The 18784-nt window shown below is 35.8% G+C and overlaps 2 protein-coding genes across 4 annotated transcripts in view; both read right to left on the bottom strand.

Moving 5' to 3' along the window:
* LOC107699575 (sarcolemmal membrane-associated protein-like) overlaps positions 1-2078 on the bottom strand; it is a 9728-nt gene extending 7650 nt beyond the window's left edge. For 2 of the 3 annotated variants that reach the window (XM_016500878.1, XM_016500876.1), the window contains exons 1-2: positions 1981-2078; positions 1534-1596 (exon numbers count right to left, since the gene is read on the bottom strand). In XM_016500878.1, the coding sequence (XP_016356364.1) occupies positions 1534-1585 (52 nt within the window). In that variant the 5' untranslated portion in view covers positions 1586-1596; positions 1981-2078. Of the gene's footprint in view, positions 1-1533; positions 1597-1931 lie in introns of all 3 variants that reach the window. The other variant, XM_016500877.1, reaches the window with a different exon arrangement.
* A 2865-nt stretch (positions 2079-4943) lies between these two features.
* On the bottom strand, positions 4944-13161 carry LOC107699574 (V-type proton ATPase subunit S1-like). Its single transcript, XM_016500875.1, has 7 exons — positions 13035-13161; positions 10331-10371; positions 9368-9453; positions 8862-9103; positions 8084-8134; positions 7730-7973; positions 4944-6776 (listed from the first exon to the last, which is right to left on the bottom strand). The coding sequence occupies exons 1-7, from the start codon at positions 13133-13135 to the stop codon at positions 6540-6542; spliced, it is 1002 nt and encodes a 333-aa protein (XP_016356361.1). The 5' UTR covers positions 13136-13161; the 3' UTR covers positions 4944-6539.
* Between the last annotated feature and the right edge of the window lie 5623 nt (positions 13162-18784).

Here is an 18784-nt window from a genome sequence, read left to right as displayed (position 1 = left end):
GCGTTGTGATTGGCGAACAGCTTAGACGGTGTTTCAGTACTGCCCCGCCCCTTGCCAAAGCAGCAAGTTTCCATCTGCTCCGGTTTAGTTATTATATTTAGTCAATATTACCATATCAATTTGAGCCGGATTCAGACCCAGAGAATATATTTTAATGATATTCTAATGGGCCGCTTTGTGATATCACAAAACCCGGAAAACAAACGCTGTAGTCCAAATGAGCCGTTCGTTGTAGTTCTTGAAAAGGGATTTTTAAAATACAAAATATCTCCCTTTGGAGTGGACTTTGAGATTTGTAAGTTTGAAGATCTTTTTTATGCCCAAACACACACACTACACACTGACTAAAATTCAAAAAGTGAAAAAGCATAATAGGACCCCTTTAAAGTTCTAATGTAATACAGTGCCATTTCATAATGAATCGGAAAAGTTTTCAAACTGCTATAAAAACATTAATGAAGATTTTCAACTGATGCATTGCTCTGCAAATGTTACGTTTACTGGCTGCAATTTAGCTAGTTTGCCTAAACTTAGAAACAAACCTGCTCCTCTTCCTCTAAATATGGGTTGCTGAAAACCAGGCCATCTTATCAAATGTTCCAGAAAGATATGACCTCATCTTATAAACTCAAGGGTGTATACCATAAATGGCCATATCAAGGACATATCATTGCAATCAGAGACATAATTCCAGAAAATTGAACTTCACATGCCTAAGCGTGACTAAGCTAAAATACCGAAGCCTGTGCAGGCCAAACACAACTGCCAGAGCAGAGAGGACGGAGGCATTAACATTTCATGAGGTATTGCGGTGGGTAATGTTTATCGATGCCATTCTACATCAAGAACTCAATCTCTCAGCAGGATACGAGGACACATAGGAACGCTCTGGCCTAATTTATTTTTGAGTCTGTGGAGGAGGAAGATAGACATACCGACAGAAAGACAAAGTCAGACGGACAAAATTTCCGCCATGATTAAAGTATTAGCACAGACTAGAAAACCGTTCCAGCCAAAACCATTCCATTGCAACTAATGACAAGAAAATTCCGCCATGCATGATTAAATTGGGCATAATAAAATGATTTTTGTAAAACTACTTGTTCGGAACAAAAGGTTTTATTCATTGCACTGAACTACTGAAGAGCACTGCAAAACATAGTTATAGCCATATAAAACGCATATCTTACAGAAATGTCACTTACACTACATTTGAATACATTTTATTCCCCTCTCTATCTGTCTTTTTTCCATGTTAAAAACGCATAATAAAAATAATGAATGCAATATTTAAAAAAAAACATATGACAAAGATTTAATCCAATTCTGCTCAAAAATAACTAAATTTACATAGTCAATCTATATTTTAGCCCCACAGTACTTTGACATACTACAAGTAAAATAAAAAAATAATATAAAAAAACAAGGTTTATTATCCTATAAATTATTGCCTAATGGAACAGTAAAGCACTATAGTTTGGTTCGAAACACTTCAGAAACTTCAGAAACTCAAGTGCAGTAATGTGACTTTACCTTTGATCAGAGACACTTTATTAACAGGATCTTTCAGCTTCTGTTCCTCCATTGTTTCCCCCACTGTAACAGAGCACGGGAGCAAATATGTTAATGTTACTGTAAAATATTAACTTAGCTATTTAAAAAAAAAAATGTTAGCAATTGGCTTGAATAGTAAAGGCATTAATTACACATTTCCAGGTGATGCCAATTATGACTCAGCTAGTTAATGAGGCGGAAAACTAAAATGATCACGGTTTTCCAAAATGGCAACAGATTTGTAATGACACAAACACAAGTCTTCATCTTTTCCAGTTTTAAACGTCAAATTATAGCTCACATTCAAAGTATAACGTCATGCCAGTTATGTAATACAGCTTAGCGTCATTGTATCAATTAAGAGGATTACTCATCACCTTCGCTTCACTTCACTGAAGTCTGAGGACTATAAACAGATGCCGTTACCTGAAGACTCGTGATGTCACGTCAGCCCGTGCCGAAACAGAGCCGCAGTATTCAAGCTTCTTTAACTATCGACTCCGGTGATGAGAACTGGACGAGTCCATTCTGAAGCGCGGGGGGGGGGAGGGCACCGACGCATCGAAATATCTTGTCTGGGGGTTCACCTGACAAAACCAGGCAGTAAAACGCTTGGGTGGAAACATACTACGTTATAGAAGCGCTGCTAAAGTATATTGTACTCTGAGGGGTCGTTTTCTTTGTGGAAATTGTTTGCATGCGTCGTCATTTGACGCCCCCCTGGTGGTGATGGTCTGGAGGTCTCGCTCACATCATGGGCACACAAGAGCCCTGAGGCATCTAAAGAGGCTGCAGCTGCATAGTAGAATACACTCAGGCCCATTGTTTCCCTCATTAGGGCGTCTCTTATGTAAAAACGGTTAACAATAGTGGTCATTCGTGCTTGTATCAATGCCAAATGCCAACCAAAGCACTGTGATTTCATAAATTATATTATTGCGTGTCAAGATGTCAATCACGTGACACGTCAAAGTGCTCCGATCATTTGAAGATGGCTAGTCTATAGTAAACATGCAAAATACACCGCTGATCCTTTACAAATACATGCATTTCTTGCTAGCAATGGTTTATAGTCACATGTTTATTTAATATTTTAGAGGGTATCCAAATGTAAACAACCATGATTTTGAGTGCTAGGGGAAAAGGATGAAGTTATTATTTTGAATTAATCTCTTCAACATGTTTCAAATATGTCTGGGTGCTTCTGCTTTAATTTTCTCAGATAATTGTAATAGATTGGCTATTGACTGATATGGATCAACACCAAATTTTAAAAAGTGTGTGACCTTATTATATTATTTATAAATATTTATAAATCTAGCATTTAAGGCTACAGAATGGTTTCAAATCTATTGAACTGTCAGTAAAAAATAAAAATAGATAGATAGATAGATAGATAGATAGATAGATAGATAGATAGATAGATAGATAGACTGGAAGTCTCACATTATTTTAACAAAACTTTTATTCTTGAATCTTCACATAAATTACATATTGCTATTTACCTACCTTATAGAAAATCTGTGCAATCTTGTTGTGCATTTTGCATAATTTAATTTAATTTTACATTAGACATATGCATTGGATTTCTAGTGCCATCCCTTTAAATCTCTTTATGAAATAATTATATTTTCTCCTTCAGGCTGACTTATGCTGGCTAATCTTTGCAAAGCAACTGATATGGATATGGAGTTTGCCATCCTCAGATGAAGACTGAAAGGGTTTGTATGGATCTTTCCTTTGTCGTCATGGCGACAGAGCAAACCTGTCTCATTCATTGTTCTTGCCCACGTAAGTGCTGACTGCACAAGAGAAAAATCAGACCCAATCGCCAGAGGAGAATATCACTCACCTTGAAGTGACCTTGTCCAGTGCCATCACTATAACCTTGAATCCTTGAAAGGGATGAGTCATGGTCATAAATCCCTGAGATATAAGCATGTGGAGCTTGTAATGATAACAAAATGATCCAAGATTTGGATCTAAAAATGGGTCTCAGGTGCCTGAATAATTCAGTGTTTTGTAGGCTAGATTAAGATTAGACAATTTCTCTATCGTTTCCATTCTCTTTTATCCACTCTAATACTTACACTGAATATTTTTATATTCAATATTAAATGTGACGTTTTTTTTAGCATGTAATGAGGTGGTGTGTTTACAGTACATACATGCCCAGCCAGCACATAAACGACCTTAAACCCTGATGAATGTTGAAAAAAATTGAAACAACATTTAATGCTTACTGGTTTTAAAAAGGTTAACGAAATACTTATAAATCAATGTTGAAATTTGAACAAGATTTGTACGTTGAATCAACATACAAAAGAAATACCTTTGTAATTATTATAATGATAATTATTATCTTACTATATTTTGATCATAAGGCCTCTTCAAAAATCACATTTTCATAATTAGTAATAGGGATCTACAGTCTTTGCCCAAATGCAGATGAAAGTGAAGTGTTGGGGTTTATTTTGTGATAATGACCAGCTGATTGTACATGATCCCAATTGGAAATTAAGTAAGGAAATGAATCCACTGCTACTGCCAAAAAAAAAAAGTGATGGACATGATTAAATATTTGTTGTATATCACCGGCATGACAGACATCGTTGTTCTATTATGTATGTCTGTTGTTCAACACGTGCAGGATTGTTTGCTCATGCCTGTTTTGTATGTGGTGATCCTGTTAAGTAAAAGCTGAAGTGAGTTCACGTATACACCTCGTCTTGTGTTGTGTTGTGTTCAAGTATCATATCACAGACACCACAATATTGATTTGAGAATTATTTTATAATTTTATCTTTATATTATCTTGATGCTTCCACTGACAAAAATGGTCTAATACAATGTACAAAATAATCAGCCTAGCAACAAGACAAACACTGCAACAACAGTAATATTAATACTGTCGTCCTCTGAGGTCATTTTCACTACAGTTGATAACAATAGTTGTGTTCGTATGTAACAAGAGTTTGCTGAGTGATATGAGAAATATAATAGTAGCCATGGACGACGGATTGACCAATCAGAATCAAGTATACCAGAGCGCCGTGGAATAAAAGTAAACAATTAAGGAATAAACCATTAGAAAGTAGCACTCAGCCATGACTAAACCAACACAATATTGTTTGTATATGTATCACAAAGCCAAACTAAAGCCAGCTGTGAGGCTTTTAGACCCTGCAGGAAAACACACGCTGTGCTGTGAGAGTCAGCGACGCAGAAAGTAGTGCATGTTAGTGTTGGGTCGTTCTTGAACGATTCGTTCATTTTGAACGAATCTTTAATGTGACTCGGGAGGAACGAGTCGTCTCAGGGAGTGAACGAGACTCAAAGGTCCGAGTCGGTAAAATGATCCGAACTTCCCATCACTAGTGCATGTGTGAGTAAAGTTCGTTTCGAAGGCAGACAGGTAAACTGTCCCGTTAAGAGGGCAGCGCCGCAGGCTCCTGCTGAGAAGTGTGAGAGGAGAGCAGATGGCAGAAAGGGCAGGAAAAAATCAGACAGAAGGGGGTTGCTGCTTTTTCACCACAAAAAAACAGGGCCGTAGCAGACAGCCAGCATGAGGTGGGCTCGAAAGACAGCGGTGATCCCTACAGCAGCAGTCTGTGTGGCCACGACCACTGTTTACCATAATAGAGAACAATACTGAAAAGGCATGCAACGTTTCTCAACCATTGAAGATATAAAAGTATGATGCACTGTTTTGATCTGATCACTGTTTATTGTTCAGACTGAATTGACGATGTTCAGGAAACTTCTTGTGCACTTCAGTGTGTACGACCGTCATTCAAATGAACACATTACACATTGCTACCTCCAGTATCAGACGTGCCATGGTAGAGGTTTATCGCTAGTCATTGTCATGCTGCAGGTTATTGTGATAATGAGTTACTGATGTTATAATTGTAGATATAGAGGTATACTGATTATGATACTGAGGGTATTAAACACTTACATGAATAATTGTACAGCATTCCTTCAGCATTACCTCACTATAGTTATACTGTCTGTACTATAAATTCTCAAGGGGTGCTAAATTCATCTATTAGTCCTAATATATTCCACCTGAAAAGGGACGGCATAGCAAGTATGAGATCATATAAAAAAAATTCTGTGCAATATATCAGTTTCCGAAGCTTTAAAAACGTATTTTTTCTTGCAATACGCATTACGAACTTAATATTTATAGATTTGAAGGTGCTTAATACCGGATGTTTGTTAATTACTAAAACAGCAGTTGAATCTAGATCTATATGAATATCTAGCTGATAATTTAAAGCCAATGAGTATATTTATGGAATTCCTGAATCTACATTGTATAGTTCTGGAATACATAAATAGTATTAAGCGCTGTACATTTTATGGTTTGTTTTGTATGTTTCGTATTCACATTATTACTGTCAAGTTACCCATCAAGGCTGACAAACAGTTTTGCACCACTTTGGCAGTCATAAAACAGTTCTTGTAATTTGGCAGATCAGTCTGCAGACTCCATTCCAGATGAATGAGATGGTGATTTATGAAGTACTGTAAATAAAAAACCCAGGAGACTTCCATATCAGGCCACAGTCATTTCTGTTTCACAGTCTTTTCTCTTCAGCCACCACCACATTGTCAATTTGTATATTTCTAACCACATTACTTGTCTCCAGTCAGCGAAGTGCTTTGAAAAGTCCGCCATAATGGTGGTCTATTAAAAGGCAATCTCACATTTTTTTGTCCCCATTTCATAGGCTTCCCAGTCCTGGTCCTGGAAAGCCGTGATCTGTCCAGGCTTGGCTCCAGCCTGGGTTTTAACACCTGATTGATCAGGTAATCTCATCCTCTGACTGTAAGAAGTTAGGTTAAGACAGTGATAAAGAGAGGATGTAGTGTCAGGCAGGAGGAAGACCAAGAGGACAACGCAGACATCCAGAATCAGAACTAGCAATCCTTTCCATGCTGGTCTTTTGCTGGTTTTACAGCACTGTCGTCGCTCCTCACACGCTGTTCTTGTCTGGGAGCTCGGCCTCGGGGGTGCGGGGGAAGTAGACGGTGGTCTTGTGCTCTTCATAACGGTCAATGTGCTTGAGGTGGACGACCATGTGCAGGGCGTAGGCCAACACCAGCAGCAGAATCAGGGAGGTGATCAGGCCCATCAAGATTGCTGGAGTGAAGAAGGTTGCACAGTCGCTTGCTGAAGCAAACTTGTTGGACTGGACATTAAAAGCCTGGATCTGGGGGAAAAGAAATCGAAAATAAATGTTTTCTGTCTGAGATACTGTAGTTAAAAATAACAAATACATTTCTTTCAATTAATTCCTGTAGCTGAGGCAGTAAAGCATGGAACTGAAAAAGTGTTTACCTTGAATGCAATGCAAGTCACTTTAGATAAAAACATCTGCCAAATGCATAACGCGTTTCAGGATAAATAGCAGCCGGCAAATATCAATGACAATTATGCTTAATAAATCGAGACAATAGGAAATCGTGATCACGATTAAAATACACTGAACTGACTTGATCTGAATAATGACACTATTGTTTTTTAGAGCTGCTTTACAGCAGAATATGAACTGCCTCCATAGTTCAGTTTCCATAATTGATTCTGCTATTTTCCTGTTTTTTTTCCCCCTGCTTTGACACATTCTGAACTGTATGAAGTGCTATAATAGAAATAAGGGTGACTTCACTTGATTAATAAATAAATGTAAATTTTATTGGGTACTTAAACATGAACTAGACCTGTGTATGTTGACTGATGTATAAGAAATGTCTTGAAATATATATTTATTTTTAAATATAATTTATAATATTTATTTTTTTTTTAATTCCATTAATTTTGGCTTCCTGGGTTGTACGATTGAGAGTCCTTACACAGAAAGGACAATCTGATTTGCTGTCAACACATCTTGCTGGGGTTTTTTTTAGCTTTTTTTTCCATGCCATGTCAAATTAATTGCAACAATGCTATGTGAACACAGTTATACACTCTTAAAAATAAAAGATTTCAAAAGGGGGTTTTCACAGCGATGGCATAGAATAACCAATTTTGATACCAGTGATGGTTTTTCATGGAACCATTTTTTTTTAGCATTTACTATAAATATATTCAAAGTAATTTTCAAATAAGTAATACTGAACTTTAGTAAACTTCTGATAACACTCAAGCACATTTTGTGGCAGCTACCTGAAAATCTGTGAATGTGATGTGCCAGTTTGCCGAGCTGTCAGTGTGGGAGCTGGGCACCAATAGGGTGTCATATTTCTGTAAGCTGCTGACATGCTGGCAGTGGTAAGAATAGGTGGCAGGGGCATAGACCTCCGTGGCATTGAACGTGGCCTCATGAGTCCAGTTGTAGTGGATGTGAACACTGTCCAGAGTGAACCAGTTCTGGCCTACTGATTCATAATATGTGTTGGACATCTGAAGCCTTCAGAAAACAGACAAGAGGAAGTAATTAACGACTGAATGTAATTATCAGTCGGTGAGGTTTTGTGCAAGCATCTGACGGATACGTCGAGAAGATAAAAGAGTGTTTACCTGATGACAAGTCCCCTGATGTCTTCCACATCACCCAAATGTAAAGACAGCCTATAAAAATGTAAGACTCTCATCAGTACAACTAAAAAAAACTATATATACATGCATAAACCACCAAATTTTTACGATTTTATGTTTTTGAAAGAAGTTTCTTATGCTCACCAAGGTTGCATTTATTTGATCAAAAATACAGGAAAAAAAAAAGAATATTATTATAATTTAAAATAACAGTTTTAAATATTAAAATGTAATTTTAACATCGAAAACAGTTATACTATATTACTATTTTTATGTAATATTTTAGTGGAAATGTGTTAAAGTTCAAAAGAACAGCATTTATTTGAAATATAGTATATTTTGTAACATTATAAATGTCTTTATTGTCACTTTTGATCAATTTAATGCATCCTTGCTGATTAAAAATATTAATTTCTTTTTAAAAATATAGAATTGAGTGTTCAAATACTTTAAAAAATGTTTTAACAATACAGCTTCTGTTTTATTATTTTGTTATTTTCAGAAATAAAATCTTTTTTTTTTCTCTTAAATAAATGCCACTTGGTTCAATATTTTGTTTAATACATTGTTATATAACAAAAATCTATTTTAATATATAGCATAATGGCTAAGTGTCCAAATACTTTTTGGGGCCACTGTATAAAATTCAAAATCTACAAATATATAATCATTAACTTAAAACTATACCATTCTAACTAGTAAATAAGACAGCTGCAATACATGATACTGAATTTATGGCAGGAAGAATTTTTTTACATACATGGCCTTCTCCTTTGTACAAACAGAGCCTTTGGTGTCTACTTGTGCACTGGGTCGAAATACCCTCTCTGTGAGGTCCAGGAAAGTGTTGTTTCTGTATCGAATAGCCAGTCTCTTCGCTTTGAAAAGGATGCATATCTTGCCGTTGTAAGCTACAGTCAGTGGGGAGTAGGGTCCAGAGCTGGTAGACTGTAGTAACTTCCGCTTGGTTCTGGGCTGGGCATGCAGGTGCCATCCAAAAGGCTGTTTGAAAATGATAACAGGAAAAACTGGGCAACTATGTATGGAACAAGTGCATTATTGATGGGTTTTACAGAAGAAAACACTCAGGGTTCAGACAGTAGATATGACAGATATTCCCTGGCCCACAAATGCTTTTTTCCTCAAAATACGCTATTTTTAAAACTGTCACTGTGTTATGGGTCTTTTAGGATGCTGGATGAATTAAGGCAGAGATGTTGCTTATGGAAGCCAAGGTCACATTGACTATCAGGGAAAATGCAATACCTGCAGTATTCTTCTGAGTGGATTTTCAGCTGCAGGCGAATAACTCTCCTCGTGTGAGGCACTTGAACTCTCAACATGTTCTCCATCTGCATCACAAAATGTTGAAATAGGACAATGGGGGAGATGGCTTGGTGAGTTCTTTCAGCACAGTAAATCGCTGCTTTACTTTTAAGCACATAAAGTGAATATACTAGAAAAAATAGCTTTCATTTCTGCAGTATGAAAGTGAAATTCAAAAAGACAAATAAAAATCTAGAGATAAAACTTATAGAATGTTACAATCAGTGCAATATACAATATAACCACAATGTATAGTTTAATTCAGTTTGAGATTAAATAATATTCAATTTGCATTAGCTTTTGATAAACTTTTAAATAAAGCCTCAGTTTTTAATCTCCCATGATACAACAGTAAGTATCAGTTTGATTGGTGGTGGGGATTTTTCAGTGACTCTTTCAGCAGGTTGTGAATTGAAGTGATTCATTTAGGCATTTTCAGACAACTGATTCGTTAAAAAATACTGTTTTTAGTGAGTGAGTCATTGAATTGTTCACTCAACCAATTTGTTCAAAACACATTTAGGAACAAACTCCACTGCTGTGTGTTATTTAGTGACATGTAATGTTTGATTCTGCTGTGGCTTCGTTTCGAAACATTTTCGCTGGTGGAGCAAAAATAGTTCACTTAAAATATAGTGTCTAAACTGTAAGTTCCCTTATGGAAAAAGTCTTGTTTATTGAAATGTAGCACAAAACTGTTTCTTTCAACCTGGCGTCACACACAATGTTCAACGTAACGCAAATAAATAGATAAACACAAGTATGACCTTATACTGTACTGTTATGCACAAAAATGAGCCAGCAGAAAATGATATTATTACATTTAAAAGAAGCTGGAAAGGTAAACAAATAATGCAAGCAAACCCAAAAAGCATAACTGCCATTAAAGTAATAGATACTGACCTGTTCTAATTCTCACAGCTTGATATGGTGGGACCTCCGAGCTGTAATGGAAAAACAAAGCAAAACAAAAAGAGGGGTTGATCTCTTTATGTCAGGCTGTGGCCTACTTATCAACATCTAAGACAGAGTTCCCATAGATCCACTCATCTTGATGCAGCAGTGATGCATGACCACAAGTCTGACATCTTCAGTCCAGATTAGTGTCTCAAGAGAAGATAAGACATTTAGTCGAATGAGAGCATCAGATGGCCCTGGTTCACTCTCTTTAGGTTCATCTCTTACGTACCACACCAGTTCGTCCACCCCACCCTCCTTTACACTGGACTTTAGTGCTTAGAGCAGGGCTGTCCAAACTCGGTCCTAGAGGGCCGGTGTCCTGCAGAGTTTAGCTCCAACTTGCCTCAACACACCTGACTGGAAGTTTCTATGCCTAGTAAGAGCTTGATTAGCTGGTTCAGGTGTGTTTAATTAGGGTTGGAGCTAAACTCTGCAGGACACCGGCCCTCCAGGACCGAGTTTGGACAGCCCTGGCTTAGAGCTTTGTGATCATACAAGAGATTAAAAAATACAGCAAAACATGTGGGGAAAATAAACAGATTACCGCATGGAGCATTTAAGTTCATTCAGTTCCTTAGCACGATATGAGCACTGAATCAACAGCGACGTAGCATATTGAGTCATAAAACCGCTATAATCCAATCAAGGTGACAATACGGCACAAATGCAGGTGTGAAAATCAAAAAAATGACCTATGAAGAGCTTTAGAGCTACATTTGTACAGTTTTTTTCTTCTCTCTGCCTAGTTTTGCTAAAAAAAAATCTAATCCAAAACAATGTAAGAACAGAAATGACATATAAAAATCATTTATATTAGTAGCTCTAGAACTACTTTTGTACCATTGTTTCTTCTTTCTGGGTAGTTCTGCTAAAAAATAAGGACCAAAAACAATGTTAACACCAAAATGACATAAAATAAAGAGCTTTAGAACTTCATTTGTACAGTTTTTTCTTCTTTCTGTGTAGTTCTGCTAAAAATTCAAAACTAAAAACAGTGTAAGCACAGCAAATCTGGTCTTCAGAGCCCTGCTAAGGAGTGTGTGTACACGAGGAGTGACTCTCGCCTTTGTTCTAATGCCAGTTTACTGAGGTCAGCAGCTGAGGACTGCGCTGCTGTCATTGGTTATGGCTGGACACAGTAGCCTAAGTGCTGAATTGAACATTTATGTAATGAAAAGCAGTGCTCACACTATGTCTTCACCTCACTGCCGCTGTCAGAGCTCAATATCATCTTTTGCATATATAGATTATAGGTTTAGCATACAGATTAGCACAGTAGCCTACACTAGCACACACTAGCACAGTACTCTACAAACACAACAATGTTTTAAAATAGATTTGTCTGTTTGATGGTAATAAGATTATAGCCTTTGGTTTAATTCTACTGGCTGCCATTTGTGTCTGTTTTGGTCTGCCGTATACATTGACCCTGAGAAACTTGAGGAGGGTTGTAAACCTCTCAACACTTTTTACTCCTAAAACCCATCTTGATCTCTATCATATAATATATTCACATATATTATTCATATATTCACATATAAAGGCATGGATAACTGAGAAATTCTAGGTAACAGATATGAGAAAAATAACCACTTACATCTAAATATAGTTTTGTTGATCAAATTAAACGTGACAAAACCTTGACTTATATACAGTATATATGTGTGTATATATATATATATATATATATATATATCACCTACAGTGAGCATTTCTATATTTTTTTCCAAAACAATGGTTAACTAAAACTAAGCTGAAACCATAAGAAAAAAATTATTTCGTTACTTGAAATAAAATGAAGGTATAATATAAAATATATATAAATAACATACAAAAATATATAACAAAAAGTATACACTTTTTATATAAAAAAACTTATTACTATTAGCTATTACATATAAAATATAAACTTATTACTATTAACTATTAAATATGAAATAACTATACAATTTACAGAATGTAGATATTAGATTAATAGCACAGAAAAATAGCTGTAAAATAATTTGTGAAGTTTCACATTTGTATTTTTTTGTGAAACTTTATTAACTTTAATAGATTAATTAATTCTAGAATTATATATTAATGGCTCCATTTTTTATTATTCCTGCTTGTTCTCATACAGTAATATCAGATGTTACCACTGAGTTTGTAAATAAATAAAGAAATAAAAATAAATTCAACTAAATTCCCATATTTTTGCTATTCCAGCTCTGATATAAGTAAAGGAATTCAGCAACTGTAAAAGTGAAAAATAAACTGATTATTTTGTGTATTTCGAGATGCACAAAAAGCAAGAGCCATCACAATCTCACTTCTTTCTTCTGTTTCTTGGAGTAGCATCTGTAAACTGACTCCTACAGACACTGGATGGGGTCTGCCTGCTGTCCCATTGTCATAGCCATGTTTGCATGTCTTGCAGTTACAGAGAAGAAAAACTGCAGCAGAACCACAACATGCTCTGAATCTAGAGCCCACACATGTCAAATTAATTTATGAGTTCCACGAATGCTCTTTCAACGTTTTCCTAATAAAGCGCATTTTCTTGCTGTCTCTTGCCCACTGTAAAAGACTAAGACAGTGCATCCGCTGCACAGCATCACTGCCCCATTCCCCCTCCCCACGCTAGAGCTGAAAGCGCAGCTCTTACCTCCTGTCCAGGATCGCAGGCACTTGATCGAAGGGCAAAGACAGAGAGATAAACACACACAGTAACAGAGAAAAAAACAGGAAAAGCTTGTGTTTAGCCATTGAGACAATCTGATGAGACTGCCAGAGACGAGGTCTGCTTCATAATCTGCTCTGAACGCACATCCCTAAACCTGGGCTCTCTGACAGGCGGCCTGCGTGGCCAATCAGCGGGTAGGGGGGAGATAATCGTGCGTCATTCGCCTCACAGCTTTCATTCTTGCAGCCTTTCTCTCCCCCCACACCCTCACACACACTCCTCTACCCCTCCCCTATCGTTTTTCTGTCTCTTCTGCACCCTCTCTCTCATACAAACATACAGTAGCTGCCGGCTGACCTCAAGGAAAAGGGTTTATGCGTTTCAACTCCAGTCAGGAGCCTAGTTTCATAAGCACTGCATTTCTGGCATGGCTAAAAATTAGTTGAGAGAGTGAATTTGTGTTGAAGCACAATTAAAGGCAGTGACAACTGACCTAGATTTAAACTGAGAGCTTTGATAACCAAAATGAATCAAATACTAGAAACCTACGGAACCTCTTCAACCTCCATTGTGCATGGCATGAGTTACTAAAAAACTAAAACCATAAAAATCATTTTCAAAATTTGAAATAAAAATAAACATGAACTAAAATAAAATATTTAAATATAAAAATAAAAAATGTTTAAATATGAAAAATATTTTATTTCAGCTACACTGTAAAATAAAAAGTTTTTTGTCAAAGTTGTAAATAAATCAACGGTTATTGGAGTAAATTTTTTGGAGTACATGCTATTTCAGTTTTTCTACTTCAAAATTTCATATTTAATTCAATGTGTTACTTGCCGTTTCTTTGTAATTGTTTGAGATATTTAACAGTATTTCTGAGAGAAAATAGTTTGTAAACCATTTTTTTTCAGTGTAGTTTCCAAGGCAACATTTCTCACTTTCATTTAAAGTGCTAAAATAAATAGAACTAAATAAACTAAAGCTAAAATTAAAACTTAATAAAAAAACTATATAGACATTAAAAAAAAAAGAAGAAGAATTTAAAACACAAAAACCTTAATTATAACTTAACCTTAACTATAATCAGAATGAAAATTTAATAAAAATCTCATTCAAAACAAAAACTATAGTAGTATATCAATAATACGTAAATAACACTGGTCTTAAAGTGATAGTTCACCCTAAAATTATTTTATTATTTTTACTCACCCTCATGTCATTCCATACCTCTATGTTTGTGAAACACAAAATAATATATTTTTAATCGTCTCAGATGTTTTTGTCCATAGAATTTAAGTCATTGGGGTCCAAAACAACATTGGACCTTATTGGCTTTTGTGGTATAGCATGCTTTAAAAAAGCAAGAACAGATTTGTGCATATTAAAATACAACTATAGAAAAAATTCCATGTTTATGGGCAACACTGTCTTATGTAAATTTATATTGTGTAAATGAATACCGTGGTTTTAGTGAGCCAAGTGGGTCATTTGCCCCTTGTCTCGAATGTGCTTACAGTGTGATTGATGGGCAGAGTGACAACAGTCAGTCATCTTCATTGGGTAAGACAGCCCTATTTTAATGTTGCCTTCACAATGGCCTAAATGCAGTGTAGACAAATGTTCACAATGTGTGGCTCTGCTTTCATATGCTAGAAGTAAAATGAAGTTAAATCATTAAATGTTTTAATAGCTTCCTTTGTCACACAAACCACTATTGCAGAAAATGTAGAATGTATTTTATTCAAATTATAAACTACAAAAGATAAACTACTAATGCTTGAGGGGCCGTATGACACCCTCAGACACCCTTTATTATGGTTTTGCTTCCATGAGGAGTCATTTTCAGGGGAAGGACGTTTACTGGACCACTGTGGCTGCAAATGAATCACACCCAGACTGTTCACACTCAGACAGACTAAGTAGGATCTCTCTGAAGGTAATTAAACTACGGGGCATCTAGCAGTACTACATTAATCACACCATGTGCATTGTATTGTTAACGCCCTGTTGTAATGATGTTGGGGAAATGTTGCCCTCTTGTGGTGGTGTGTAGTGTTCATAAAATCAACACATTGGCTTTTGTTTCACATTTCACGAATTTGGTCATGAATGCATACTTTGTTCAGCTTCAAACTTCATCCTTGTTCATGTGTGATATCCACATTAGAATATGCAAATGAATATACCATTTTATTGCCAAGGTATAACAAAAATAATTACATATTTTTTCCCCTACATTTAAGCTTTGATATTAAAACTAAGCATTTAAATATAATCTTAAAGGGGTCATATGATGTTGCTAAAAAGAACATTTGGTGTAATGAAATGTGTTTATGCAGTTAAAGGTTAAAAAAAAAACACATTATTTTCCACATACTGTACATTATTGTTTCTCCTTTATGCCCCGCCTTTCTGAAACGCGTCGATTCTTACAAAGCTCATCGGTCTGAAAAAGCGAGGTGTGCTGTGATTGGCCAGCTATCCAGTGCGTTGTGATTGGCTGAATACCTCAAGCGTGTGACGGAAATGTTACGCCCCTCACCATACTGTGATGCTGTGTCCCGGCCGGAGCAAACAAAGTAGTTTCGCTTTCACAACGAAACACACAGTGCCTTCACGACCTGGCGGCAGCAACAATAATACTACAGCGAGAATAAAAGTTACGCCTTCTAATTAAGGCGTAACTTTAGTCAGCCTCACTCACCGTTTACAGTAGGCTACTTTTATTGCCTACACGTTTGCAATACACAAAATAAAGAAAATCATACAGGTTTGGAGTTAATCATTACATATCTTTTTCTTCTTTTATTTATTTATTTAGGAATTAAGTATCCCTTTAAGAGGCATAACACTGACAGCTGCGTTTTCTGATAGCAAAGCACTTCCGATTGTAGCAACTAATGTGTTGACGGAAATTCCACAAATGCAACAAACTTGTATCAGTTTGGCACATGGAGCAAAAAATGCAGTTAGGAGTGCGAATGAAGTGTCAAAGCTACTATAAACGGTAAAATTTGTTGGGGGGTATCATTTTCATACCCGCTATGGGAGGGTATCATTTTCATACCAGGGACGCTAAACATTCTTGCAAACTGTCTAAACTGAATTATACATGTCATGCAGGCATTCATATGAGGAGTTTAACAGCAAATTAGTCATTCGAAGTACAATAGGGACGCTAAACATTCTTGCAAACTGTCTAAACTGAATTATACATGTCATGCAGGCATTCATATGAGGAGTTTAACAGCAAATTAGTCATTCAAAGTACAAATTTTATTTTTGAACATGAAAAATTTACCTGAAACATAGCTGGTTACGGGCCTGATCGCACACCCCTACCCTCGGCAGAAATCGCGGACCGGTGGCAGACCAGACTGCAAGGGCACTTTAGCGTCGGACCTCAAAGGGGGTTATGGTTAACATTTTAATAAAAAATTTTAAAATTTAAATTTGTCACAAATTTGCTAACATCTGATTGACAGAAACAGTGCAGAATTGTATTTTTTAATATTTCAAAATATTTTGGTCAATAAGATTTTTTTGAAAGACATTAATACTTTTATTCAGCAAGGATGCATTAAAGGTCACATATTATACACCTTTCTGGAGTTTTATTTTAGGTTTTGATGTCCTTAAGAATATATTTGCAGTATAAGTACCAACAACCATCTAAATAGATTTTTTACAGCTCCTTTCTCAGGAGCTCTGCTTAGAACAGGTCGATTTTGGCCTGTCTAATTAATAGTCATGAGCCTCTCTTCTGATTGGCCTGTTGTCTAAATTTTCTTTAAGCCCCGAGTTTCCGAGTTGGGGGCGTGTCAATGGGAAACATGGCGGAATCGATGGATGCAACGTCTGTAGTTGACGGTAAATTTTTGTTTAAATTGATAGTTTTGATGAAGTTTTTATGCAATACAGATTAAAGTGGCTTCATAAATTACTTTTTAAAAATATTAAAAACGCAAAACACACCTGATGCGAATTCTTTGCTCTTCATTTTCTATAAGCAGAGTTAACAGACCCTGTTGTATTTTCTTGTAATTGATTAAAAGAAGATACACCGCCATCTTGTGCCGACTAAACTGACTTAAACGCACCTGACGTCGTAATTACGACTTGTCAACTCGTAAGTACGAAGTCCCAGGAGGACTTGAACGCAGCATTAGACCCCGAATCGGCGACGACAGGAGACAACCATCCACCTCCTCAAATGCACTTACAACAGGATGTTTCTGAATGGTTATTAATTTTATTTTATTGTTTTAAACTGAATGCAGTAATCTACGTAACTATTGCTTTCCTACTGATACAACACGTCAGCATCAAGTTAGCAACAGGTTAGCATCATGTTAGCGTTGCATAACTATTTACAAACTATAATTTCAGATTATGCTGGCAATGTGTGAGAAGTTTACTTACGGGTTGCAGACATTACATAATGCCTGTTATATTACAGTAGGCAACATAAAATTTCACTTACCACATAAACAGAGTAAGGGGAGATGACTGAGGACGATGGTGAATTGCAGATCCTGCCCTAGTGAAAAAAAAGTATACTTTATTGTATTTGTAATATATTACCGGTTTTAATAGTACATTGCAAATATACTAACAAAAAATGTACTATCTTTAAATATATAAAAAGTATATTAGCATCATGCTTTTGTCTATTTTCACAATACAACTTTTAACACACTTTAAAACAATTGTAATTTAGTATATTTTCTAAAAAAATATATCTTTTACAAAAATATACTTGAATTGAAATTTCTGATTATTTTTTATTAAGTATATTTATTTGCACTTTACTTAAATATATTTTATGAATATTTTTTAACTGTGTGCTGAAAATTATCATTGTAACAATGCATTGAAAGCATACTTTCAAAGTACATTATTACATAACCTGAAGTTGTAGTATATTTTAAGTCACATTTTTGAGTAAATTTTAAGTTGACTTCTTCATGCTTGGAATTCACTTCATTACTTGGACATACAGTGTTTTCAGAAAGTAATAACACAAATAAATAAACGAATGCATTATAAAGTGTACAGTCAAGTAAACACCGTCTATATTGCATGGCCAAAAACTGAAGTTCACTCACTCTGCATTAATATTATATCATTGCATTATTATAACATATCATTATAAATTGTATGGAGAAATAAAGCTGAAAAACAACAATTGGCATTGATATCTGTATAAAGCTGCAGAAGTAGTTCCCCAGGAATCAGTTTTTAGTCTCTTTCAATATTGTTTGGAAGTGGAAGACATACAGTTTTTCCTTAGACCTAATAATTACACATTTACATTTGAGTGATTGAGGATGGACATAAATACATTATTGGTATGAGACACTATATAAATGTTAAGGATATATTTAGCTAAACATCTCTAAAACATTTTCCTCCATGCAAGCTCTTTATAGCTAAAACACTGAATCTGTTTGTGGTGGATGCAGAAGATGCCCCATCCTCACACTTGAAAGCCACCAGGGTCATAATTTCACAGAATGTTCCATCACTTAACTGTACAACAGAACTGATCCTCTTTTAAAGAGTCGTGTTATTACAGGAATGATAAAGAACACTGCTCACTGAGAAAAACAAATGTAATGCTGTTCACTTTATTTAAACAATTCCTTTTGATTTAACACCATTATATCAGGTTTCCCATTCAAACACGACTGCATCATGTTGAACAGACTTGAAACAACTTTTTT

Source organism: Sinocyclocheilus anshuiensis, unplaced genomic scaffold, assembly GCF_001515605.1.
Source record: "Sinocyclocheilus anshuiensis isolate Anshui unplaced genomic scaffold, SAMN03320099.WGS_v1.1 scaffold879, whole genome shotgun sequence".
Lineage (NCBI taxonomy): Eukaryota > Metazoa > Chordata > Actinopteri > Cypriniformes > Cyprinidae > Sinocyclocheilus > Sinocyclocheilus anshuiensis.
This window is presented reverse-complemented; position numbering and strand designations above follow the sequence as displayed.

Coding starts and splice junctions, on each gene's coding strand:
- LOC107699574 (XM_016500875.1), bottom strand. CDS start 13,135: ATGGCTAAACACAAGCTTTTCCTGTTTTTTTCTCTGTTACTGTGTGTG. Junction 10,372..13,034: donor CCTGCGATCCTGGACAGGAG/GTAAGAGCTGCG, acceptor TTTCCATTACAG/CTCGGAGGTCCCACCATATC. Junction 9,104..9,367: donor CACTCAGAAGAATACTGCAG/GTATTGCATTTT, acceptor ATTTTCAAACAG/CCTTTTGGATGGCACCTGCA.